Consider the following 26,976-nt stretch of genomic DNA (forward strand, 5'->3'; position numbering starts at 1 on the left):
CTGCTGCAATGAGGGCTTCTACTTGGCAATGGCACTGTGTTGTCGCTGTGAGCACCAACTGCATTCAAGTGTTTACACATGCTCTGCAGCTTTCAGCAGCTTTGTCACCAGGATCAATAAGGTCTCCTCGACCCTGGGAACATCAGAGACACAAACTGGATTCACCTGGAGCGAGCTGATCCCTTGTCCAGCCTTAGCCTTTCCCTGGCTTCCAGACATCATCCATCGGAGTTTTTAATCTTTGTAGCTGGAGACTATCATAGGGTTGGTTTTCTCTACCAAATTGCACCGGCTAAGCCTGTAAAGTAGCTAGCCACTTCTTCAAAGTTCTAGGCTAACATGAAATACAACTACAAGCCATGTGCTAATCACAAGTGGTTCTTATCTACGCATTAAGAAGGCCCACTGTTTGTTCCCATCAGGCCAGGAGCAATTGCCGTTGTTTGGGGCAGGGCATTTGAGGTGGGAAATGTGTGATCAGGCTTTCCAGAGGGTGCTAATTTACCAAGGCCGAGTCTCTGTGTGTGTCTCTCTGTATAGGCAAAGTAGGAGACATTGGAGGAGGATGGACTCTCCCCATTCAGCCCAAAGAAGATGGCTCAGAGGCCTCAGAAGAAGACCTAGATCCTACCAGGAAGGGGAGGAGACTACAGAAGGTTGACAGTGCTCAGGAGAGAATGAAGCTAAATTAGCTTCTCACCAGCTCTGATTACAAGAGGTGACAGTCAGGAGCGGGGCCAGATCACAGCTAAGCAAGGGAAACTGGACATAAAAGCATGACTTTATTCTCCTACGCTGGACAGGGAGATGGGAGAGAGGAGCAAGGGGAATGTTTTGTGACTCTCCAGGACAAGGTTATCTCTCCAGTGCAAGGGCAAGGAGCAACAGAGCCATTGCCCTACTGAAATGTCATGACTGACATAAAAAAATAGCTTCCTATTACACCACAGATAGAGACAAGTAAGGGTTGTTTAAAAATGATAATAAATAAATAAATACCTGGTGAAATATGAAAAAAAGTGGACAAGTAAATAAATGGCAAAACATGAAACAGTAAACAGGGTGGACAGTAAAATAACTACAAAGGTGCCCCTTTTCAATGTTATGTCATTATTGCAGAGGCAGAGAACACACGGTATATAATAAAGGCCCTGTGCCCACCACCAGCACAGGGAAACAGGTGGTACCCAGCAGTCTAGACAGATGGATGGACCAAAGGCAGTTCCACGCCCCCTCAAATCTCCAACAGAGCCTTAGAACGGCTGGTTGCGCCCTCTGCTTCACACTCTCCACCGCACCCTCATTTTTTTTTCAAGGAAGCCATCAAAGTTGCAAGCCTCAGGTTGGGTCTTTAACAAAGACCTCAGTGATGCTGCGAAAGCTCCTCTCATGTACCCTTGGTTGCTACTCTGCCCTTCTGATCAACCTCACAGAGCCCATGACCTTTCTTTATTTAGCATCAGAAGCATCTCCACATCCCTCAGCCCATTTGTGAGCTCCAAAGGGTGAGGCAGCAGGAGCTCTGTCTGATTTCAGAACGGGACAGGGCTGGGATTGAGGTGGTCATGTGTTTTTAGAGCAGTGACTGAAAGATGACTTCCTGGAACTCAAATGTCTATAAGTGTAGTGAAAGCCTTGCACTCAGTACCAATAACAGCCTGTGCTCCTCTGCTAGGGACGAAGGGTGCTGAGGCAGAAAATCAGACAGATACAGAGGTGGGCAGAGCTGTTCTGAGGAATGGTGGAGGAAAGAGAATCTCCAGGCAGTGTACGACCATGGAGAAGGTCCCTTTGCTGACTGCCAGGCACTTAGAAGCTTCCGCACAGTGGAAGAGTGGGCGTGGCCTGTCACAGCCATGCCTCCAATCTGCTCATCTTCCCACAGAATCAGCATCCCCAAAGGAAAGCCAGCTTCTAAACAACCAAGACCCTAGCTACCCCCAGGGACTCTGGAGTTCTCTGCTGATGTGACTGCCATCGCAGAGGCTGTCAGTCTTTCTCTCTCTCTCTCTCCCTCTCTTTGGTTTTCTGTGCAATGCCCATGTAGCTGAGGAGCTCTGGGTTGGCTCAGGCCTGAGAGGGCAGTTGTAGTTCACAGGCACGTTAATCAGGAAGAAATCTTGCAATTGCCCATGCTAGGTCAACCTGCCAACAAAGTTCAAGCTCTGTCCTGCCTGTGACCCAAGCGCAGGCCGTGTGCTAGGAAATGGCTGTGGGCATCACCACATCTGTCCACATAACATACTTACAAGTAGATGCTAGACTCATTGCCTCCCATGTCTGGAGACTGCAGCTTCTGCACCAGGATGATGATGATGCCAATGAAAAGCACGAAGTTAACCTGAGGAGTGAAGAAAAGGCAGACTTCACATCTCTGCCCAGCCCAGGACTCCCCAGCAGGGCCCTCTTCCAGCCAGGCAAGTTCCCTTGAAGACTTCTAAGCCTCTCACTGAGCCACTCAAAAGAAGGAAAACATCTAAGAAAAAGAATTCTACGCATAAACCTGCAAATAGAGTGCATAGAGAGTAAGCCAGGAGGTGAGCACTGTCTGGAACAGAAAGAGGAGAGAAGGCTAGGGTGATGTAAAAGAGGTGACTGCATAGGGGACCCCAAGCTCAGACAGGTAGTGGTGATGCAGGCCTGTAATCCCAGCACTTGCAAGGCCATAGCTGGAGGATCAGGTATTCCAGGGAAGCCTTGGATATATAGCAAGACCCTGTCTCAGAGATGGAGTGATAGAGAAATGGGGTAGAGCTGGAGAGGGAAAGTTCAAGTTCAGTGTCATGGAGCACAGAAAAGCAGCCACAGCATTCCTAGTTAGGGGACTGCCTGGGAACAGCAATAGCAGCATGTGCCATCAGGGACAGATGCTTTCCAAACAAAGTGGGAAGCTGCGTCTGTGCTGAGAAAGGAGGAGGAGGGGCTGCAAATGAATGCAAAGGAGGCACAACAAGAAGACTGCAAGGCACGGCGATCTTGCTGGGCCAGAGCCAGCATCGCCCTCAAGAAAAGAACACACACAACACGACTCTTAAAAACAATAGTAGCTGCTGAGAACAGCTACCAAAAGCTGGGGGAGTAATCATCTTAAAGCTGTCTATAGGAGGGAACCTGACGCAGGTAAAAGTCATGAGAGAGAAAAAAAAAGATACAAGGCTTGATCCTGTTTGCTCTTTTCTTTGTTTTGCAGATCAGTTAGAACAACAAAACATACCCCCTCCTCTGCCAGTATTGTTTCTGATTCTGCTGTTCTCTAATTAATGCTGGAATTTCCTCCCCAAATATTGCTAAGGAGAAAGTACAATTAAATATCTAAGGCTAAGAAAGAGGACAAGAGATCAACAGACTATTTCAAATCACAAGGGACAGTTGACCAGAACCAGAAAACTAAAATGAGCAAGAATAGCTTGCTAGGAGGTGGGAAGTCTAAGAAGAGCAATGGCTTCAGAAGGAAGTTTGAAACCAGTCAAAAGTCTGGGTAACGCAAAGCATCAGGCCCAGGCAATTTTACAAACTTGTAAAGAAAATGCAATTTCCCTGACATGTAATTGTTTCAGAGCATATAAAAACAAAATCTCAAAGACTCTACTACAAAAACCAAGCCAAAGGGGTGGAGGTAGGAGGATAGAGCAGCCAATACAGCCTTACAAACATGAAGACTGAGTGTAGCCCGCCAGAACTCAGGAGGAGAAAGAAAAAAAAAAAAAAAAAAGGTGTGACAGCATGTGCTTGTGATCCCAGGGTTAAAGAGGCGGAGACAGGCAGATCCTAGACTGGATTCCAAGTCAGAGAGAAACCCTTCAAAAAAAAAAAATTCCAAATGGGCAAAATTCTGAAGAATAAAACACACATGTGCGCGCGCGCACACACACACACACACACACACACACACACACACTAGGAAAGGCCAGACACTCCTCCCCCCCTCCCCAAAAACAAAACAAAACAAAACAAAACTTAGCATGGTGACACATACCTACAATTCCAGAACTCAAGACAAATAAGATGATGAATTTGAAACCAGCCTTGGCTACATAGTGAGACTCTGTTTCAAAAGGCAAAACAGAAGCCAGGTAACACAGAAAATAAACTCACAGAGACATATAATACACATAGAGAACAATGCAAAATCTTCAAGCAAAACATCAACAAACAGAATTTGCTACTACATGAAAAGAGCAAGCAGATCATGACCATAAGGATTTCATCCTAGGAATGCAAAGGAGCATACTATTTATTCCTTATAATGACAGATGAAAACAACAAACTCCATCATCCCTGTGACCCTGGCAAATAATTAGTAACAGAAACACCAGCATAGAAACAGTGAGTACAGGAAATGAGCTCTCTTGCTCCCTGTCCACAGCCGTGTGAATAGCCAATGCACACACTCTTTGTCCCAGAATCTTATCCTAGTGATTGATCCCCAAGTCATAAACATATAGACTCAAAGCCATATAACTATCTCCCAGCACTAGAGAAGAAAAGGGAAAAAAAACCTGGAATAGCATATTTATACTATTCTGTCAAAAGAGCATGATAGCTTCCGCACATCTGATGAAATGGAATACCCATGCTCAGTTTTATAACAACACACACAAAAGCCAACCAGAAAGAGAACCTTGCCCAATTGCATGCAAGACAACTGCCAAAAACTAGAGCAAACATTGTCCTCCATAAAAACAAGGAATGAAGGGAACAAATATTGGGAAAGATGGGCAAAAAGCTGTTTTCATTTACAGGTTGCATAATTTTCTATGGAGAAACCCCATGTGAACCAAATAAAAAGGAATTAAACTCTAAAGAGAATTCCAAAGGGTAAGTAAGCCAAGAAGCCACAAAAGCGGTCACTTCCCTATATGACCCCAATAATCCACCAGATACTACAATGAAGGAAAGCTCCCTCAACTCAACCAGGGCCCAGGCTGGAGAGCATCTCAAACGAAGCAAACGGCAACAAGTAAAGATGGACAGACAGGAAGTTTTGCTGTATTCTTGGGGAATTTTTTTTCCCAAATTGGAACATAATTTAATGCAGACCTCCACCAGACCTTTTCTTACAACTCAACAAAAGTTAAATCACTTCCTATTCAAAAGTCTACCTGACTAAGTGGATGGACAAGTAAGAATTTTGCATATAACATGGTAAAACATACAGGGTCACAGCAGTTGGCACAACCACCTGGGCAGACATATTGTAGCACAAAGGTCAAGGGTGACAGCCCACACTGTGTACCTGTTTATGACAAATATCTTTTCAGCACATAAGACTCTGTAAAAAGATTGAGAATGGGAAATGTGCAGCCACCAAAAATATAAAGGAAAAGCAGCATTTTAGAAAAGACAAAAATTAAATACAATCTTCCTTACAGATACATCTTGATCATCTAAATTGCAGTGGTGTCGTGAGGAAATTAAGAGGAGCTTTGTATAGCTTAAGCGGATGGAAATCCTCCATAAACAAGAAATAAGTAAGGCTGAGGATCATGGAGATGAAGCCTGAGGCTCCCAATACATGGAAGTCATGCTATCCTGGGAACATGACAAAGAAGCAAAGAGGTGTCACAGCTCCTCAGCTGGTCAGAGAGACAATCTGCTAAAGGGTAGAACGAAAGATGTTCACAGGAATCTCATAAACATAAGTCACCAAAAACCTGTTCATAAGAAAGTGCTCAGACCCAATAACAACACAGAGAAGCATGACACGCCATTCAGTGGCCACTGTCACCCTGCAGGGGACTGTGCACCAAAAAATGGTGGTCCTGTAAGCACAGGGGGTGGCTGGGGAATGGAACCAACTTTCCAGGGGCATGTGAACTGTTAAAGCATTTTTCGCAAAGTGGTAAACGATCTGAAATGTCAGATGTGTGCCCTTTTGACCAGCAATTACACCTCTAGAGATTTGTTTTAAAGAAAAACTTACAAATGCTCAAAATTATGCATGAAAATTATTCCTAGTGGCACCTTCCATAATGATGAAAAATGGAATAATATGCTTTCTAACACTAGGGGAAGAACTGAGTAATTTGGTATCAGTGCTACAGAATATAATACAGTTGTGACAAAGGCCTTCCCCATGTGCTCTCTGTCTGATCTTCCTCCCCTCTTTGTCCCAAGGACACTCACCATTATAGAGCCAACCACAGGGCCTTTGATCACCCACCACAAAGCTGTGCTGTCATTCATATCCCAGCATCTGAAAGATGGGCAAAGAGGAGAAATCATAACAGACCTCTGCAGAGCATTGTATGACTATCTGGAGGCCTGCCCCTTTCACCATCTGTGTCCCTGACTGGGGAAATCTGGGAGTAGAGGTGGGCTGGCTAGAATATCCCTCACTCAAGGCTTGCTTCTTTCTTCTGGTCCTCTGTCATGACAGAGACTGGAACCCAAAAACCAGGGTCACAGTGGGATCCTAGGAAAGGACATGTTTCCCATTCATATCTGGGGCCCTTAGGGTAATCTTGGGGTTGGGAGGGACCTCATCTTCAACATTCTTCCTCCTGTCCTCTAAAGGCTACCAGATATTCAGAGCTTCCCCAAAGCTGCCCCAAAGTAGATGGGCTCAGAAATTTGTTCACTCTCTTGCTGGGTTGTCGATTAAGACAAGGGTGACCACACGGGGTGAAGGCTGAGAAAGGGCCTGGGACCAGGCTTTGGTCTGAGGCCGAGACAGGACTGATTTCATGGGGTGAGGACTCACCCAGGGTTGGGTCTTGGTCAGAGCACCATGTTGGGGAGTCCATGTAAAGCCAGGTAGGCACTGAAGGCCATGAGTAAAAATGTACTCAGTACTGCATCCTGATTATTTGGCTGTACTCACCCTGCGTCATCGAAGTAGAGTCTCAACACAGCCCACACAGTCACACACACTGTAGGCGTTCCTGGAGAGCAAGAAAAGGAAAACCAACTTGGCCAGAATACTCTTGGCCTTGTGATTCCTTGGGACCCTATTGTCCCTCATACTCCAGCTTCTTCTCATACTTTCCATCTCCCCCAGCTTCAGGACATCTGGTCTCCCAAGGTGACTCCTGGATATAACTCTCTCTCTCAGAAAATGGGGTCCCACAGGAAGGAGTAAAAAAGAGAAGAGTTCTAAGAATTAACCAGAAGCCCACAGCCTGGGGAGGGCTCCATTACCTGATGCTTTCTAAAGCTGGGGCCAAGGACACAACTGAGCAGGTGGCCTGAGCCAATTCAGACCCAGTCAGTGACCTACCCCAGCCGATGATGGTGTACCAGTAGAAATATCTCCTCTCGGGGAAGAAGGTCTCCACCAGCAGTGTGAAGAGGTACAGGCCTTCAATGAACAGCCAGAAGTAGTTGGATACCACGCAGTAGTGGAAGAAAACCATGACAGCTTTACATTCCACCTACAGAGACATCCAGAGAGGAAAGCTGAGCTCTTTGCCCGGCTCCTAGGTAAATCCTGAACTCCAGCTCTACGGAGCTGCACATCCTGAGGCATTCCTACTCAGGGGAGGCAGAATGCACAGCATCCTAGGACTCAGGAGAACCTGCCCGGGCACAAAAATGGTGTGTGTGAGGACAGGGGGTAACAGGGCAAAGCTCCAAGCTCCTCTTTCCCACCCTATCACCCCTGGTCCAGCTCTGTGGGCCAGGTAAGTAGGAAGAGAAGCAACCAGTATCCCACACAGAGGACTGCTTACGAAATGAGGATCTGAACCCATCACAGGTAGAATCCCACACTTTGGCCCTGCGAAATCACTTCTCAAATAGATCCTCAAAACATGCCCTCCTGGTGAAGTCCCCAAGTCTAATCTGTTCTTATCCCACCCTACCAAAAGCCAGTTTTCTGCATATATTCTCCTTTCCTGTGCTTGGAAAGGCACCTGCAAAGACCCTGGCCATATGGAACAAAAATGCCACATGTCTGGTTACATAGCATGGGACTAGCTAATCCCTGTCTGAGCCTCATTCTCACCTGATCTTCCTCGCCCAAGGTCTAGGCTGAGGACCTGGCTGTGTTTTGGCTGAGTGAGGTCATACACTGGCTATAGTAAACCACTCCATAACGCCTGACCTTCTACATGGCCTGGGATGAGGCCTTCTCCTGCAGGAACACCTGCCCTGTAGGGTGTTAGCAAGGCAGGGTCTTGGGGTGGCTGGGCTGCTTGGCTCACTTACAGTAGAGACGAAGCAGTGACTGCTGTCCTGCTCGGCATATAAGATCCAGTCTTTGATGAAGACAGAGATAGCCCTCAGCATGAAAGACACGAACAGGTTCATGTGGATGAAGTTGCGGGTGCAGTGCAGCTTCCTACACGGACCGGAATAGGGAGGCCATGAGTTCACAGCGCTTCACACCCTCAGGGCGGGGTGTGCTCTGGGCCTACTCATGGCTGTCTTAATGGGGTCCCTCTCCCAGACCGCCCTCTTCTCCACCTTGATAATCCTCTGCCTTCCCCCCTCCCCGGTCATCCGCTGGCCAGACTTCTCCCTCCTGCAGCCTCTCTACCTAGACCAGGAAAATTAAGGCAAGCAAAGGACATTTCTGGGAGGAATTATGCCTGACTGTGTGGTCCTGGACACATGAGCTGCTTTCTCAGGCCACCTTCCCGTCTGCTGTGCTAAGGATTGGATGGTGCCTGCCTTCCAAGGGACTTTCCAGGGATGGCAGAAGGTAAGCACTTTGAGCAGGGAGGAACAATTCTGGCTGTGACGCTACTGAGCTCTCACCGGAAGCGGCACAAGATGACCATGGCAGTGGTGAGGGTGACGAGGGAAGTGCTGTAGCCGACTGTGTAGAGGGCCTTCACCGACAGGTAGTAATAATCCTGGAGCAGGGCACACGACATGCAGGGCTCTGCTTGGGACCAGGCGATGCCCCTAGGACCCACACCCAGTGCCCCAGACCATGCCCTGCCCGCATGTGGGCCCAACATCTCCCCCCTCTCTGCCATCACTCCACTCTTGATTTGAATGCCTGCTCCTCTCTGTTCAGAATGTATTGAAGGCAAGGGCTCTAATGAATCAGAACAGAATGCAGCCCTAGCCTGAAGGAGGGTCAAAGAGCTGGGCTATCTAGAAGACAGTGTCCTGAAAAGGTAGCAAGGGGAAGGGGGAGCTTGTTGGGGGACAGAACCCAACAGGGTAAATGAACATCCTACCCTCCATGTTTCAGGCTCAGTATACAGCAAGTGCTCATGAGTGCTGCCCAGAGCCTTGAGCTCCTCAGAACTAACCCACCGCCTCTCTTACCTGATCCCCAGACTCAGGCTCATAGTCATCAAACCCACAAGCATCGAAGTAATGGGGGAAAGGCTCTGACCAGCCATCCTCTGTGCAGTTCCGGCCCACGACCCCCATGTCTGCAGAGAACAGAAAACTAGGCAAGGCATGTGAATGGCTTTAAATGACCCTGAAAAAGATTTCATAGTGGAATTCCTGAAAACCACTGTGTTCAACCGGGCTGCTTGAGCTAGAAAGTACAAGACTGAGTGACTGTTGAAGACCTGGCACTCATCTCTCACTAAGAACAAGGAGCGAGGGAGTGAAATGAATGAACAGCCTGATCCCTTAGCCAAGAATCCAGAATGCCTGTATCCTCTCCTGTAATATCCCAATCACTCACCAGAGGAGGATCTGCAGCCTGCCCCAGGGCCCTAGATCAGCACTTCTCAAAATGTCGATGTGCAGAACAATCTAGAAACTCACCACAAATGCTGCTCCTTAGCAACCCCATCCTTAGCCCCAACCCCAGGGACCCAAACAAGGCATCAGTATGTCCAAAACCTCCTCGGGTGATTGTGGGATGAGGATTTGGCACATTTGAACTCAAAGCTCTGGCTCTACCAGCAGCTGTAACATCTCACACCAAAGGGGCACCTGGCCTTATTGCTTTTTAGCAATCCCAGGCCTGCTCTATCTACTGCCAGATTTGCAGATTTACAAACTCAGTGGGTTGTTGCTGTTTGTTGCTTTGTTTTTGCCTTTCAGAGTTTTGTAGTCTGCCTTCTGGCATCAATGAGCATTTATTCTCTTTGGACTGACTTTAAGGCCATTGTGTGAGATGCAGGAAAGACAGAGCAGTCACCGCTCTTTCACCGCTGCTGAAAGAGGCATTTGCTACCTGCAAAGCAGAGTGCAGGCCATTTTTCATGTAAGTGGGTTGCTTCAGCCTTGAATGGCATAATGTCATTCTCCTGAGCCAGTGAGACCCACTAAGGTTCCAGGGAGCATAAGGCATGTAGGCCTTTTCCTCTAGCTAGCACCAGAGTATGGCTCCAGAGAGTTGTCCCAAGCTGGCAGCCCAAGAGCTACTGGTCTCTTAGGACACATAGAAAGGAATAGGATTCGGGATAAGTTTAAGTCCCCAGAGACAGTTTAGAGGTGTTCAAATTTCAGTTGTGTGCCCCCAGTCACCTTGTGGGCTTGGTGGAGTGCAGATTCTGGGGCCTCATCCTGGAGTCTGTGATACAGTCAGTATATGGGTTTCAGGGGCGAGTGACTATGGTATGGTAAGAGACCCCTGTGGATAGGGAGTTTGGAGGACACACCGCTGGTCAAGGTGGCCTCTGGGAAGCTCAACAAGGAAGCAAAGGGCCAGTGTGGGATAGAAGGGAGAGGGAAAGACCCTCATTTTTTGAGACATGGTTTTTCTGTGTAATCCTGGCTGTCCGGGAACTTACTCCATAGATGAGGCTGGCCTCAAATTCAGAGATCTGCCTCAGAAGTGCTGCGATTAAAGGCATGCGCCACCATTGCCTCTCTATCCCCTCACTGTACTCTACTCTGCTCTACCAGTACCTTACTCTTGCTGGTGGACTTGGAAGGTGTAAGGCCAATTGCCCTCAGCCTGCAGAGGTAGACATACCCTCCCTGGGACTGGGAGGAATGGTAGAGCGGGGACCCTGCCCAGAACAGTCTGCCCAGAATTGGAGGGTCTCCACATCTTCTCTTACACCTGTGACATAAGCCAAGAAGGAGTCCAGCAGGCCGGGGAAAGGGGGGGGCTCACAATCAGCAGTTCCACCAGGCTGACTCCTCTTCAGAAAAGAGTGTCTCAGGCTGCTGCTGGCAACCTCCTTCCAAGGCCCCTGAACAGCTCATGAAACCTGAGTGCCTCCCCCCCCCCATTTCTGCTGGGAGGCAGAGTGGCCAAGCCACTACCCTCCCTGGGCTTTGGTTAACTCTGCCTTGCCCACTTTACAGAGGTAAGAAGAAGAAAGGGACAAAAGGAGCACAGAAATTTGAAAATCAATTAAAAAAAAAAGCTTCCTAGAAGGAAAAGCCATTTCCTTTCTTTTATTTTTCCTCTTTATTTTAACAACACAATGTAGGCTCAGAAAAAAACATAAATGTTTTTGTTCCAAAAATTGCTCTATGAATATTGTTCTGGTAGAAATCTCCGGAAGATGGAGCGCTCTCCAGATTGTCAAAACTTCGCAGTGACAGCATCTCTTTCACCAGACTGTCTTGCTCCAGCAATGTCATAGGAGCACAGCCCCATCCTGATAGATCCCCACCATATCACCCAATTATGGTGGCCATTACTCTGGTCCTAATTCAGTTGGCTAAATCAGAGACTTGGGTGAAATGCCAGAAACTGCACCATGCCCCCCTTACAAATCGCCTTTTGTAGCTCCAGGCCCTCCAGGGCTCTGGCTGTATGGCTGTGATGGTGCACTGCTTGACCCCATCCAAGAGACCGGAGCACAAAACTTAAGTTTGTGAACCTCTGTGGGCAGTTCAAAATCATCAAAGACCTTGTCATCCAGAGGCTCCCCACTTACAGTCCATGACGGGCTTCAAGATGCCCATGGTTCCCCACAGCACATGATTCCCTGTGTGATGGATGTGCCGTGTTCTCTCTGAGGACTTAGGTTCCATCTTCCAAGGGGACAACACAAAGCTCCATCAGAGAAGCCACACACTAAAGAATATGGTTCATAACATCTGAATCTCTCCCCTTATCTCAGAAAAATGGACAAAGGTCATGATGAACTCCAGCTACAAAGCAGCCTTGGAACTCCCAAAGCAGCTGCCCTCCACCCGCCAACCCAAGGTGGATCCGGCTCACCCCTTACCAGTGATTTCCAAGGAATTACTATCGGCAAACCCAGAATCCCCTGCAAAACACAAACATGGGTCAGAATGCTGTGTTTATCAAATGGCCCCACCCACCAAGGCTAAGGCTGCTCAGTCTACTGGGAGTGGGAATGGGATCAAGAGCCTGAACCTCCACAGCTGCACATCTCTCTGGCATGCTGCCTCTTTCAGCACCAGTCACCAGGGCAGCAGCTGGACGGGGCTATGATGCTCAGAGGGGTGAGTGGCTTGGTCCCCACCAGAGAGCCTTTGAGGTGGGAGGAAAGGGGGTAAATAAGCCTGGGCCTTGCAGTTTCTTTTTTGATGTCAAACCTCCATCTCAGCTCCAAGTCTGTTTTTCATCAAAGGCCAAAATGTTTACCTGCAGACAGTTCTCTTCCCCACCCTATAAGCTTTATTCTCATAATTATCTAAAGACAGCCTAGAAGTTAACTCCATTTCCTCTCACGTCTTCAAAATCCCATCACTGAAGTGCCACCTCATTCAGGAAGCCTGTCTTAACCTCTAACCTGTCCTCCCTGCATAATCTATCTCTCTGCTGCTGGATTCACAGTGACTGCACGAACTCACAAACGGCCAGCCTGCATGTAAGAGCACGCATGCACTCTGCACACACAGTGTTTTCCGTTCCCTCCATTGGTGATTCAAACACCTGACCCAGCTTGAAAGGGCCTTGAAGCCAACCACTGTCTCCTCCATTTGTCCCAGCCTCCAGGATGGCCAGATTCTGGGGAGGAGGGAAGAAGCCAATCCCCGATGGTCCTGCCATCCTTGCTACCCAATCTGACCATCATTCCAGCAGCCAGGGACATTGGATTTTCTAAGGCATGGCTCCTGATGGGCAGATGAAACTCTGTCAGTCCTCCCAGGGGTCCTCTTACCTATGGTTTCTGTCATCCATACTGTATGTAGAGGAAGAGAGAAAGAGAGAGAACATGAATAGAAATGTAGACGTGAGCAGGGATGAATCAGGTCTGTCTTCACAGGTCACTGGCTCTCCACCCTCAACTCAGAAAGCTCTGCTAGGGTCCTGAAGGCCTGGAGATCCCATGCTAGGACCTAACAATCTTGGAGGAAGCCTCTATCTCCACATGAGGAGGAAGGGGAGGCTTTGGCCAGCGCTCCCACAAAGCCAGCACCTTAGGAAGGCCTATGCAACATCATTGTCACTGAGCTCCCTGAAAATTAGAAAGCAAAAGAGAGACTGCAGTTCAGTCCCTTCTATGGGGAGGGTAAGTCTCACTCCCAAGCCTGTGAACAGAGGTGCTAAAGGCCCTGCTTTAATGAACCATTAAGAGCCAGGTGTAAATAACATTTCCTGCACCCTGAGGCGGGAGCAGCTCAGGGAGATCATTTTACCCTCATTCTTGTCACCTCTTGTGGCTGCTGCTGTAGGGAAAAAAAAAAGGTTTTGTGGCTGCAATCTTGCCTAGAGAGGATGTGCTACACGCTTCAAATAACTAGCTGAAGTAAAGCAATGGGTCCATGGAGGAAGTGGTTATGCTGCCTTCCCCGGGCATAAATCTTTGGAGTCAGCTGTACCCTGGGCCCTGTTCCTGAGAACTTAGGTCTTCCCTCTATTCACTCTGTCTCTGCCTAGTGTCTCCTCCCGAACTTGCCCCCTGGCCTGATCTGGGTTACACCTAGTCTCAGAGTCCTCGGCATGGGGACATCCAGAAACCAGCCTCTTCCCAGCTAGGAGAAGATGGGCAAGAAGTGGGACAAAGAGAGGTGGGGTATATAGACAAACCCCTCTTTCTCTGGACTCTGGATAGAAAGTAAAAAATGGATGTTTGGGACCCCAATACATACCACTCTTTCTCCCCTCCCGCAAGCCAGGATGGAGACAAGTTATTGGCTGTGGCTACGTGGAGCAACACATGCTCCATGAAGTCAGGCCCCCTGGGATCTTGTCTTCAGGCAAAGTATTGCTTTGCTCCCAGACTCATATTTCTATATCCAATGACACAGCTAGGTCACTGCACCCATTGCACAGGATCCCAGTTTGGTCCCAGGATCTCCACACAGCATTTCAGTGGTAACAGAGACCACGAACAGAAACGGCCTGTGAGTGCCACGGAAGCTTCTACCCAGCTTTGCTTTCCTGGCACAAGCCATCACACACATAACCCTGAAGCCTGTGTGTACACACCATTGACTTTCCTTGGTGCTCAAAGCCCTTTCCTGGACAGCCAGGGTTGGGAGAGCAGGAGTCCAACTCCTCCTCCTTCTCCTCCTTCAAATTGTCACAGCCCATCTGAAGGCATCAGGGACCAAGGGCATGCTTTGCTTAGAAAATGTGTGTGCTGGTGAGCTGAAGACTGGCTAGTGGGCTGGAGGGTCGGGCACTGCCCACATCACGTAGTTGAAGAATGTGGTCATGGTGTCTCTTCACAGCAATAGAGACCCTAAGGAAGATGGGTGTTTGATCATTCAGCCCATCCATATGTTCCTCCAGGCCTCCGAGACATCTCTGTGGCTAAGTCATCATCTTGGTGACTATGATGATTTATTTCAGCTAACTTTACTACTGAGTATGAAAAATTCGCCGGGTGCTGTGCTACATACCATCTCTATAGTTGACCTCCCTTTATCCTCACAGAGTGCCCTAGGAGATAGCCACTGTGTCACACATTACCATCTGGAAGAGCAAAAACTTGAGGGATAATCTGGCTTACTGATGGTCCCTAACCGAGTAAGCAGTAGAGTTGCCGTGGCCTCTGTGCCCAAGCCCAGATTGTTCTCACCTGCCACACCCCTCACCTGGCAATGCCTACCTGGCACTATGTGAATTCTGGAGAAGAAGTGTTTCCATGCCCTATACCAGCATGAAGAACACCATCCAATCCTGTCTGCCATCAGCCATCTGCCCACGGGGCAGCTGAGTATTTGAAGTTGGGCTCCAGGTAGGGGTGTGGCTGTGTGGATTGCAAATTAACCCAACAGAACTGGGAGAGATTCTGGTCTCTACTTACCTTGGTCCGGGTTGAAGATCCGGAAGACCTCAGGGCAGCTCACAAGGACTGTCTCACCTATTTGAGCAGGCTTCCAACATGTGATATTGTCCCACATGCCAGGGCAACCTGGAGGAGAGAAGCATGGTGAGAGTGTGCCTGGCCATATGCACACCACATACACACAAGTATATACACTCCATAACCAGACATAACACATCATACACCCCCACACATACGGATGCACACAGGCACAGCACGCACATGTGCGCACACACATGGCCCTCTGCAATGGTTAATTCGCAATATTAACCTGGCTTGATTTAGAATCACCCAGGAGACAGTGAGCCATTCCTCTAGAGAAAGTAAAAGCATCCCCATGGAGGATTAACCGAGGAGGAAAGATTCACCCTGAGTGTGGGTGGGTGGGCAGGGGTCTTGGGCAAAATAAAAGGAGGAAAGGAGAAAGCTAGTGGGCTGTTGGCATTCCCCATTGCTTTGCTTCTTAGGCACTAGAATGTGAGCCGAGCTGGTCTCCTGCCCATAAACAAAGCCCATGAAACTAAGCGCTAAGAGAAATCTTCTTCCCTTAAGTTATTTCTATTAGGTATTGTGATTAGGTGATAACAACGGTAACAGCCCTTACGCAGGTACCACACACACACACACACACACACACACACACACACAAAACATACCCACACACACACATTTTTCACAGCCACACACCATACACAGACACCTTACACACACACACACACACACACACACACACACACACACACACACCCCTTGCATGCACTGCTCAGAAGTTGGCCCTTGCAGGGGGCAAACAGTTTACAAGCAGAGAAGATGAGTCTTCCTGTGTGAGGAAGGTTTGCTTGCTCCTGCACCTGCAAAGGCACCCTGAGAGTAGTCCAAAAAGCAAGTGTAAGAACTCCAGGGCAGGAGGCTCTCCTCTCCATGGCCCAGCTCAGCTGTGCCTGCCAGACACCTGCATTCTCCTAGCCTCACCGCCATTGTGGGGCCTGGCCTCCTATTCACCTCCTTAATGTGGCTCACATCTCCGCGGAGGTGGGGTTGAGGCTGGATCAGCTGAGGCTGCACCCCACATCCCAGCACATGCCTGGAGCAAGGAGCTGCCACCCGCAAAGCTGGCACCTGAAGTGAGGTCACAGCTTCCCCAGCTCAGAGGATGGAAAGTATCCAGACAGAAGCTTGGAAGGGACTGTGGAAAGACTTGGAACAGAAAGTGGTGATAGAGGCAGAATCCTTGAGGAGGCCAAGGTCAAAGCCTTATTGTGAGGAATCAGCTGGCAGAAGAAAAGGGACAGTCACACAGTGAGGGAGTCAGGGATCACCAAGTCTCCCTGGGGTGAGCAGTAAGGAGGAAGAGTCAGGCTTGACTAGTTCTGATTAGGTTTGGGGCTCCTGAAACCCTGTCCTCTACACACACTCTCTCTCTTCCTGCCACCATCTCTCTACCCCTCCTCTTCACTGCAGCAACACTCATCAAGGTCAACATCGACCTTTTTGCTGCCAAATCTGAAGAAGAATCTCAACTCCAGCCTGGCTGTACTCTGCCCACCTGATTGGCTACAGATTCTGGAAGTCATCTTGTCTCAGGCTACCTGCCCACCCACCTTAGATGAGCTCACTCTGCCCAGGGACTTAACGGAATTACATGTAGACATTTCTAGTCTTTGGCCTCCAGCTACGTTTTTGGGCTGACCCAAGGTCAGTTACATGCTGCATGTTCCCGCTTTGAGAGGCCAAAGACTAGTCAAACGCAGGAGTTCTGGACTCCATACAGACCGTCCTACTAAAGCCACATGTGTTTTCAGCCAGCTAGATACCTGAGTGTCACTTACTCCATCTCCATCAAATATAGCAGCAAGTCCTGCTTGATTCCCTCCAGACACCAACGGAACCCATTAGCCTTCGCTGGCACCACAGCCACAGCCTCCTCCTAGATCTCCTTCGGCTAGGAGTAACATCTTTTCAAAATACCCTGGTGACTCCCCACCATCAACAATGAAAATCTCTGTTCTTCACACCGTAATTCGTGAGAATGAAGCCCGCTGTCCCTGTCCCTACCTGGCCTGCCAGGCTTACTCTCCCTTGAGCATATGAGTGGTGAGACATGCCTTTTTGGTTGTGAGCCTAGCCTTTAATGGATGAGCCATCTCTCCAGCCCATGAGTCATGTCCCCCAAGGAAGGGATGTGAGAAAAGGAGAGCAAGGAGGAGGGAGCCCCAGGACACCACACTTAGGAGTCAACAAAGGAAGCACGAGTTGTGACACGGTAGAGAGTGCATGACAAATGTGCATTGGGTCAGGCAGAGGTTCAGAAGCATAGGCAGCCAGAGAGCAGCAGCAAGCTCCACGAAGAAAGATCTGACCTATAGGGGTCTACAGACGGGAGAACTTCAGTGTCCCACAAGGGAAGTGAGTGACTGCCCATGTACTACCCTCCCGGGGGGGAGGAGGAACACTAATGCGTTGCTACACAGAAGGTTCCGTGGAGAGCACAACACTTACTCCATGCGTGTTGGAGTTGTCACTGATCTTAATTTCATTATTTCAACTAGATGTTCCTGGGAACCACTCATTAGGAGAAATAGAAGCTCAATGGCCAGCTACCTATGAGCTCTGAGGAAACCAGAGCAGACAGAGCAGTGGCCTGGGGGCAGACTTCAATGTCAGCATGGTTCCTCTGTCAAAGTCATGACTACTACCAGCAAAAGACATTCTCAGCTCCTAGATCTCTCAGGATTTAGATTTTGCTACTTTACCATTCATGCTAGTGACACTGGCCTGTGGCATCCTGCTCATGCAATGATACCTCTAGGAGTTAGGGAAAATGTTAAAGCTTTGTATGCTGAGTCCAAGTGGACAGGAACTCTGAGGGCCAGATGAGGAAGCCACCTGTCTCTATGAGCCACTATCAATGATTCCTGTCTACCCAGCATGTCTTGCCAGCACAGCACACTTGGCTGTGACACCATGTCCTTGAAAGAGAACCAACAGTACATCTTTGGCTGCCACGGCCTGTGCTGACTGTGAAATGCCCATGGAGTGTGACCATGTTTGGCCCATACCCCAGAAGCTCTGGCCAGCAGATGTTCCTGTAATGTGGAACATTAGGCTCTGGCACAACCAGCTGCTCTTCCAGCTGACAATGGTAGGGTCAGAAGGCCACACAGGAGGCATAGATATAAGGGCTGAGGGGCAAGGAGTGGCAGCAGCCAGGACCCAGAGCTGGGGATCAGAGGTGGAGGCAGGGTAAGCAATGCCTGCACTTAAATGAAGTTTTCTGAGTGGCTTCCCTGCGCCGTAGATACCTGAAGCTACAAGAAGAAAAAGATGGAGAAAGGGCAGGACCTCCCTTCTGAACCTGCCTAAAAGAGCCCAGAATTAGCTTGGCATCTCCTCTGCTATGTTTCACAGGTTCATGTCAGAGCAGAGGTGGGTGTCTGTCAGTACCCCAACTTTGATTGGCCAGAGGTGAAATGTGGAACAGAAGGTTCACAGGTATTACTCGTGCCTTGGGGACAGCAAGAGCCACTGGAACTACTTTTTGACACATCTGCCAAGTTCCTTGCCTGGGATTCCCAATGGTCTACCTGTCACAAGTCTAGAAACTCTCCCAGTCCTTCATTTTGTCCTCTCACAAGGCCAGGATAGAAAGAAAGACCAGAACAAGATCCCCAAAGGATCTCAGGAACCATAAAGACCACCACTTACAAAGGCTGACCACCTTGACTTAGGGCAGGAGGTTCCAAGTGGGCCGTGAGGTTTTCTGGCAGAGGACAGAAACATATGTCCCCACCATGCACACGGAACACATGCAGTTTCCAAGCTCAGCGCAGTTAATTTTGAGGGCAACAGAAGTCTTCACAGTAACCTTTGCTCCTACACTCTTCTCTTGCTTTTCTCCCCCCTCTACCCTTTGTACTTTTCTTTCTCATCTGCTCATTAATTCAAAAGAGATTCCATGGAGACATATGAGTCCAGCAGCGGAGAGTGAAGCAAAAGCAGCTAAGTCTGGGCCTCATGGATCTTACAATGATTTGGAATGCTATGCTGAGTGAGTGATACATAAGTTTCCTACTGGGGCTAGAGGTTTATAAGGCAACTCGGTATCTTCTGGTAGCCCAAGTTGCTATTAAACCATCCAGGAAGTCAGAGGCCTAAAATCAGTCTCACCTAGCTAAAATTGTGCATCAGAAAACTGCTGGAGGCTTGAGGGGCGGTGCCTTTCCAGAACAATCCCAAATTCAAGTGGTCACCACTGCTTTTTGGCTTATGGCCTCTTCCCCCAGCTTCAAAATTAGCAGCTTGGCATTCTAAGCCTCCTCAATCCTGTCTTCTCTCACTTTTAAGGACTCTTATTGACTCACACACAGCATTCATCCAAGCAACCCAAGAGGCTCTCCCAATCACGAGAACACAAGCAAAGACCCTCTGTCAGGCAAGGACACATATTTGCAGTTTGAGGAGGCTGAGGGGTGAGCATATCTCTCCAGATGGTAGCCAAAGACTGTCATTGTGCTGACCTCTGGATTTTAAAGTTAGCTTGTAACTGCAGCATCTTCTATGTTATACTGACTGCATATAAGAGCAGTAAGAAATTCCACTGATGGATGTCATTCATGCTTCTGACTTGGGTGCCTGTATTGATGGGTGAAGATATAAATGGATGGGAAGACAGACTGCTGCACAGATGGACAGATGGATAAATGTTTGAATGTATAGATGGGTAGATGAATAGGTGGACAATGGGTGGGTAGGTGGTAAGTGAAAAAGTAGATGGATAGACTATCAACATAAAGGGACTAGTTGGGAGTCCAATGGTGAGAGCATGAGACAAGTTGAAATCTGTGATTGGTCTCACATATGCTGGATTTGAGATAGAAGTAAGAGCCAAAATTAAACCAGACAAGAATGGGTGAGGTGGTCAGCATAGCTATATGATTGCCCAGTGAGAAAGTGAGTTCACAGAACATTCAAGAATTCCAAAGTTTAGAAGTAGAGCTGGCAAAGAAGGCTGCAGGGGGAAAGCAGGACAAGACAGTAACACAGCAGCCAGGAACATTAGTTTCAGAGAGATCCTCAAGTGCCCCCCTCCCCAGTTTCCTTTGAGGCAGGCCTTGATTCCTTTAGAGCTAGCTTCACTTGATAGCTCCCCCTCCCCCGTGACCTTTTCCCAGCTCCCTATTTCTGCACCAGCCCCACCCTTCACCCTCCCAGCTCAATCCTCACAAACCCTACTGAGGGTTGAGGGCATCGTGAGCCAGGAAGTGCTGCATGCTTTAAGGGTTGTGCCCCCTTCCCCTCCGACACTCCAGTGCATGCAGCAGTGACTCCTGTGACAGGAGTGGGGTGCGGGGAACAGACTCTACTTAGGCCTGGAGCTGAGAGAGAATGCATGAGCCATTAGTCTTTGAGGGAACAGAATGAGGAGCTAATCAGAGGTTGTCATGGTGATGATTCTGTCCAGTTCCACATAGAGTTCAAAACTCATGAGCCCAGGGACACCAGAGTGACAGACGAAGCCACAGCCCTCCCCCTCCCTTCCTTTCAGGGATGGAATGTTCAGGTATTCTTGAAGAAAGGCCTCCGTTTGAGCACACAATTTGAGAGTGAAAAAACAATTCAATTTCCTGAAATTCACTTGACAGCCAAGGTTTCTTTTTTCATCAAAGGAGGCCTCCTCCCCCTCCGGTGATGTGAGTGCTAAAGGGAAGGAAGAGAGCTGAAGGCAGCAGATCTCCAAGAGTGACCCCAATACAGAAACACACAGATGCAGATGCCCAGGTCCCACCCAGACCTAGGCAGGAGATACCCTGGGACCACGCAACAATCTGTGCTTAACAAACCTTCAGGAGGGTCTGATACAATAGAGTTCCAAAAGGACCAGCTTCTGAAAAATATAACTCTGAGAAATCCCTCAGTCAGGTTCCTATGAACTCTATTTAGAATATGTTCTCCAGAGCAAAGGTCGCTAAAGATACCCACTTCCTCATGTTTAGGCCTGGTCAGTCTTAGAGCAGCTGGAAGTTCAACAGGGAAGGGAAGGGGGTCACTGGTCGAAGCATCTGAACTCTATCTAGGACCAAGTCCAGAAAGGCATCATGAAGGTCTATCTCCTGACCTTCCACAGCACTGCAGGCTTTCCCCATCTCTTTCAGCATGTGGCATTCACTGAAGAGTTAGCCAGACTAGCTCTTTCTGGATGCAGGAAGGTTCCCATGCTCATAGCCCAAGGCCCTGCAAAAGACCAGGTGCTGCTGGGCACAACCTAGTCAAGCAAGCCCTGATCCAGGCGGAGGGACCAAAGAATGGAGCTACATGGCCTGTTGTGTGTAGATCAGCCCCATGCACAGCAGCTGCCCCTGATTATCTTCTTCCTCCTACAAAGGCACGGCTACAGTGAAGCAGAAAGGGAAGTCCCCAGTCAGGATTTCCAGGCACCCACCCAGAGCTGGCTGAGACTCGCCATGTGACTTGCCAGTAACCACACCTCTGCCTCTAGCCGATTCATGTGTCATATGGCAAAACCAACTCAGAGTTGGCTCAAGCCCCATGCAGGATCCATTGATTTGGAACGAGAAACAAAACAGTGAAATATACTTCCGTCCCTGATTCTGCCCTCCAAGAAACCCCTGTAACATATGCCCAAGGTGATGGGGTGGTATTTCTGACCCTAAAGAGCACTGGTTCTCAACATGCCATCACCATGTTAATGTCACTTGTGTGTTTGCGGTGATGCCAGTGGGAACACTGCCTCATGTTGCCAGTCATGTAAAAAAAAAAAAAAAAAAAAAAAAAAAAAGCACAGCATACAGTGCAGAATAACTTATTGAATTCTTGGCCCAAGAATTTATTAAACTATACTTTCATCATTACTTCATAGTATGCTTAATTTTTCAACTTTACTGTAAAGGATTGTGCCATGTGACTTATTCTCATCATCCTCCTGCTGACAGCCTTTGGACTGCACAATGCGGCCACGTGCAGTAGCTGACCAGACCACCAAGGTCTTTACAGATTCCTGCACTGTGTGGTGATTTCAGAGGCTGCCCAGCCACACCATCCTCAGGTGGCCTTGACGTTCGGGTGAATGTGTCTATGTACATAAACGTAAAAGCTGCACTGATTTGACAGTCCCAGGTGCTGAAGCAAACTAGCAGGCTTTCTTCTTCATTTTCAAGTGTGTGAAGTCCTCAATAGTTCCTGGAAGTGTCTACAAAGATAAGTGCCCAGGGACAACAAAGTTGGAGAGACAGGAGGAGAGTAGAGCTGACCAATTCCTCTCTACATTCCCCCAACAAGGCTAACGATACAACTTAATCCTGTGCCATTCCCAGAAAGAATGAGATCGTAGCCTGATTCACCTGCTCCATGGCTTTTTCTCTCGTGCCTGACATCACATGGGCACAGTGGTAGAGGGTGCTTCTCTAGGGAGATCAAACTTGGACACACCTTACAATCAGCTAGAGGCTGGCTCTGAGAGCTCCTTGGAGCCTGATCCCAGATGATGCTGACCTTGGCTGCATGCAGGCAAGGACTGTTCATTGGCACCTTAAAGTGTTCCTAGGGACTGCAATGGCTCCGAATAGTACAGTGAGATGGCCCCTTCTCTAGGGACACAAGATTGTTTACTTTGAAGAACCAGATCGTTTAATTTGAAAACACCCCTAAAGGCAGGCATGAGTTTCATATGAGGCTCAATAAACATGAAGCCCCTCCTTTGGAGGCTGACAACAAGGGTTAGCTGTCCTAGATCCTGAACCCTGGCAAGATGCCCAGAAACTGCCTGTCCAGATGCCTGTTCTCAGCAGATCGTACCACAGGACCATCAGGCCTTGGATTTGATGGATGCGTCATTAAGCATGGCCTCCTCAAGGTCTCTCTTCCTCTGCCCCTCTCCTTCCTTAGTAGACCTTCCACAACTTCAGTACTCACGCACACACCCATTGCCTTTGCAGGGCTCTACTTTGAGTAGTGCAGGCCCCTCTTGAACATAGACCCAAGGCCTTCTCCTCCATAACTCCTCTCTCCTGTCTATGTGTGTCAGCAAGGAAGAAAGCAGGAAGCAGGGAGACCTTTCACTCTTCAACTGCAATGCAGTGGATTGGGGAAGCTGATGTCTCAGGATCTATTCCAGGCTCTTTCACCCTGGTGTGGGCTTCTAGATGATGGGCAACCTCATGTCGAGGTAGAAGGAAACACCGCTGCTGGCTTAGGTTGACAAGCTGTGAGTGCGTGAACACTAGGATGTAAGCCTGCTCTGTAAGTGCTAGCCCACCATTCTCACCTGTATTGGTTAGGCCAACCTTACCTAGGCTTGCTCTCCCACCCGGCCTCCTCTTCTCAGACCTCCGAAACCAGAGCACTGGTTCTCAACTCTCTCCTCTCTTTCAGAAAGCCTTTCCAGACAATTCCAAATGGCATCTACCTTACTAGAAAAACTCTGACCTAGCAGGAGGTGGGAAGCCTGGAATATCATGGGAGAGCCTCACAGATACAGCAACTGAAGTCCTCAAGCCCTTGCTGCTTCCTGCAGACTAAGCTGCTAGATACTACTCTCCCCTCCATTATACCCAAGAAAATTAAGGAGTGACATGTCTTCAAAAGTGATGTGGAAGTCACAGTGGCGCTCAGCGTGTGCTGTCCTAGGGCAGTGCGTTCCAGGCGATTGACACATACTTCCCAGATTGCAGGCCCCACTTGCAAATGAACTGTGTCCTTAAGCAAGGTGCAGGATCTCCTTGCACCCGTTTCTTCTTCTATGAAGTAGGGGTGATTACAAACGGCCTGAGCCTGCAATGTTCTCCCATTGCTCCTGGCTCACCTGCAGTTCAATGCTCACCCCTCCCTGGGTTCCTTTTCATAGCTCTAGCATCTCACCAACACTTCCTGGGAGCTATTGAATGTCACATAACTATGTCAACCCAAGATTCCAGTTTAATCTGGTCTGTGGCTTGTAGATGTCCACCTAAAAGGTCCTCTGGTGGGTGGGTATTCCTGCTGCTCCTTGTCCTCACCTCTTCTTCTCCAAAGCCACCAGGGGAGCCAGTTCCACCATCACCTGCCTTTCCTTATATTAAATCTCTACTCATATCTGTCCTCTTTAGCTTCAGCCTTCAGACAAGGACAACCTATGGGCAAGCCTGTCTTGTCAACTCCTTTGGCCTGGTGTTCCACTGAGGAGTGTAATTAAAGTGTACACAGCCTCATATAGTAAGCTCCCACCTCTCTTCCTTCCCCTTCCAAGAGCTGTCATTTGAGACCAATGACTCTAGGTCAGGAGGCAGGCTGCATGGGGTCTACTAGGTGGTAGACAAGATCTAGAAAGCTGTTACCTTTAGGACTCACTTTCCCATTCACACAAACAAGACACTTAGATTCTTCGCACTGTCTTTGGGTTTCCTCCCACTGTGTACCCATCTCCCCCACCCTTTCCTCAGTTTCTCTAGTTGTTATGGGAATGCTGGGAGCTATGCTGGAAACAACTCCCCCTGGTCAGTCTTTGGGAAGAAGCTGCTGGTGTGAAGCTGGCCCAGCGGGAATGCAGGTTAACTGGGGGGCAGATTAATAAAGTCTTACAGCAGATGGTTCTCAGAAGAACTACAAGAGTCTAGAGGGAAAAGTACACCCTTCAGACTCTAGTGGAGCCTCACCCCTAGGCAGATTCAGCCTGCTGTGTAGGACAGAAGCAGGAAAAAAGCATGACAACCTTTCCACCCAACCGCCCTTGCTCCTTCAGGGGCAGTTGGAAAAAGACCCCTGGGTCTTACCAGGAGCTGTGCTTCTCTGTCAGGACATGAACTGTTAGGAGGCACTTATGTAATCCTAAGAATCATTTGTGGGGACAGGCTGAAGACATATGTGGCCACATCCAGCATATGATGCAACAGACCCTATATAAGCCCCACACTGGGCAAAACCCTTGGGGGTGACTGCTGCTTTCCTCCCTGGCTTCTGCTAGACCCAGCAAATAGGAAACAACCCCACACACCCTTGCCTCCAGCTGGCCAGATACTCTATAGCCCAGCCACCATAACATCTGTATTCCTGCTGCCACTGGTCCCAGGTGGCCTATGAACAAGCTTGTTGACAGCTGCTCTCCAGACCAGACCCAGGAGAAAACAGTGACCACTTTAAGCTACCGGGCCCAGCCCAGCCCAGACTGGCCCAAGGAGAGCCACCTAATGTCACTGAGCAAGGCAGATGTCAAACACCCTGGTTGCCGAGGGCTTTCTGAAGGCTCCAGAGTTTCACACCCTCCCACCATCCTTGCAGAGCTAGAGTGCATGTGCTAAGGATACCAGAACTGTTTGTTACTTCACTCACCTGGGGAAGACTCATTTAGGCCCATCAGGTCGTTGGCCTTCTGGATCTTCTCCAGGCACATGGCTTGCTCCTTCTTGAAGATGCAGTCAGAGTGCATAGCAAGAGCCTGCAGGGCATTGGGGACAGACAGTGAGAGGGCAAGGAGCACCACCGACAACCCTTCTGCTTCAACTCAGGAAGAAAGTGTTAGGGACAGAAGCAGGAGGAGGGTGACAAATCTCAGAACAGCAGGGCCATCAACATCTGCTATGAGGGCTATTCAATTCAAGGTGTGGGTCCCACAGGCTCCGGACCCTCAGTCTCCATGTTATAGTTACACTAACAATTACATGTGCTGCCCTCCAGCAGCTGGGCATCTGTGTGTGGAAGCATGCTAGAAGCTGATAAACACTGGGAAGGAGGGACTATGTTTCTTTCTATCATTTCCTGTTGTAGATGTTGTTTAACTTGTTCCAAGTTACGTGACTTGGTAGGCCAAGTCATGTAACAGGATTTGAATCTGATGTTCTGGCTCCTGCTGTACTTTTGGGGGTGGTGAGAGATGGTAAACTGAGAGCTATGGGAACAAATGCCCTGCCACAGCAGAAAAAGGGGTAATGGTAGGAGTCTCCTCTCCATTCTGTTTCAGAGGAGGAAAGGCAAGTACAAGGATCAGCTCATGTCTCACAGCAGGTCCAGGGTCTTCATAGCCCCACTGTTATATCATGATTGATGCCCAAGTTCATTCCCACCAAACCCTATGTCAGAATGACTCCCTTGGCAAGGAATCTGAGCTGTCAAGGTCCATGTTCCAACAGACCCCTCACAGAGAGAAGGATGTGCATGTCCTATCAGATAGGGAGTTATACGAAGGATGGATGTCCCAGGTTCTGAGGACAGCCTTGCTCTGCTCAAATGGAACCCTTCTTTCACTCCTGACCTTCACCCTTACTCAAGAGAGATGTGAACAGAGGACAGGGTGTGGAATTTACATGTCGGAGGACCTCATAGCATGGGGACCAGAAGACCATTCCGTGGCCCTGCTCAGGGACCCTGCCCACAGTTGGGCTAGCCAGATAGCATGCAGCATGTCACCATCTCAATAGATTTGCAAATTCTGTAACAGCTTTCAGTCCAGTCAGCAGCAGTCTTGAGGAAAGCCGTTTATCTAAGTCACATCACAGAAGCACGGTGGTGTCGAAGGGTGAAGGGTGGGAGCGGGGATGGGGTCAGGCACGAGCGCTGGCAGAAATGGCAGCCTTGAGGACAGCTTTGCGGAGAGTATGGAGAAATCACTGGTTCTCCAGTAGAGACTCAGAACAGCTGTATAGGACCCTGGCCCCTTACCACGGGCAGCAGCAGGAGGAGGGCAGTCAGGGAGAGCTGCAGGACTCTGGCCATGGTGCTTCCCAGCCACTATCTTGGCTGTAGCTCCCAGCCTTGGAGAGTCAGTCGCCACCGCTGTCCACACGCTGAAGGGAAGGAAAGACAGTGTCACCTGCAGCGGGTTCCCAGTCCAGGCTTCTGGCCCTGGTTATCTTTGGGAGCCTGGACCCCTTCTCTTTGACTCTTGCATCCCATCAACATGAGCTGAACACCATCTGCACTG

The 26,976-nt window shown here is 49.0% G+C and overlaps 1 protein-coding gene across 6 annotated transcripts in view; it reads right to left on the reverse strand.

The window, feature by feature from the left end:
• Adcyap1r1 (ADCYAP receptor type I) overlaps window positions 1–26,976 on the reverse strand; it is a 48,455-nt gene that overhangs the window by 13,637 nt on the left and 7,842 nt on the right. For all 6 annotated transcript variants that reach the window (XM_021648147.2, XM_021648165.2, XM_021648156.2 and 3 more), the window contains 12 exons: window positions 26,715–26,839; window positions 25,389–25,494; window positions 15,048–15,155; window positions 12,954–12,974; window positions 12,051–12,092; window positions 9,223–9,332; window positions 8,701–8,798; window positions 8,149–8,281; window positions 7,220–7,373; window positions 6,824–6,884; window positions 6,127–6,196; window positions 2,250–2,341 (listed from right to left, as the gene is read on the reverse strand). In XM_021648147.2, the coding sequence (XP_021503822.1) occupies window positions 2,250–2,341; window positions 6,127–6,196; window positions 6,824–6,884; window positions 7,220–7,373; window positions 8,149–8,281; window positions 8,701–8,798; window positions 9,223–9,332; window positions 12,051–12,092; window positions 12,954–12,974; window positions 15,048–15,155; window positions 25,389–25,494; window positions 26,715–26,768 (1,049 nt within the window). In that variant the 5' untranslated portion in view covers window positions 26,769–26,839. The remainder of the gene's footprint in view (window positions 1–2,249; window positions 2,342–6,126; window positions 6,197–6,823; window positions 6,885–7,219; window positions 7,374–8,148; window positions 8,282–8,700; window positions 8,799–9,222; window positions 9,333–12,050; window positions 12,093–12,953; window positions 12,975–15,047; window positions 15,156–25,388; window positions 25,495–26,714; window positions 26,840–26,976) is intronic.

The sequence above is a fragment of the Meriones unguiculatus genome, chromosome 3, assembly GCF_030254825.1.
Source record: "Meriones unguiculatus strain TT.TT164.6M chromosome 3, Bangor_MerUng_6.1, whole genome shotgun sequence".
NCBI classification, from domain to species: domain Eukaryota; kingdom Metazoa; phylum Chordata; class Mammalia; order Rodentia; family Muridae; genus Meriones; species Meriones unguiculatus.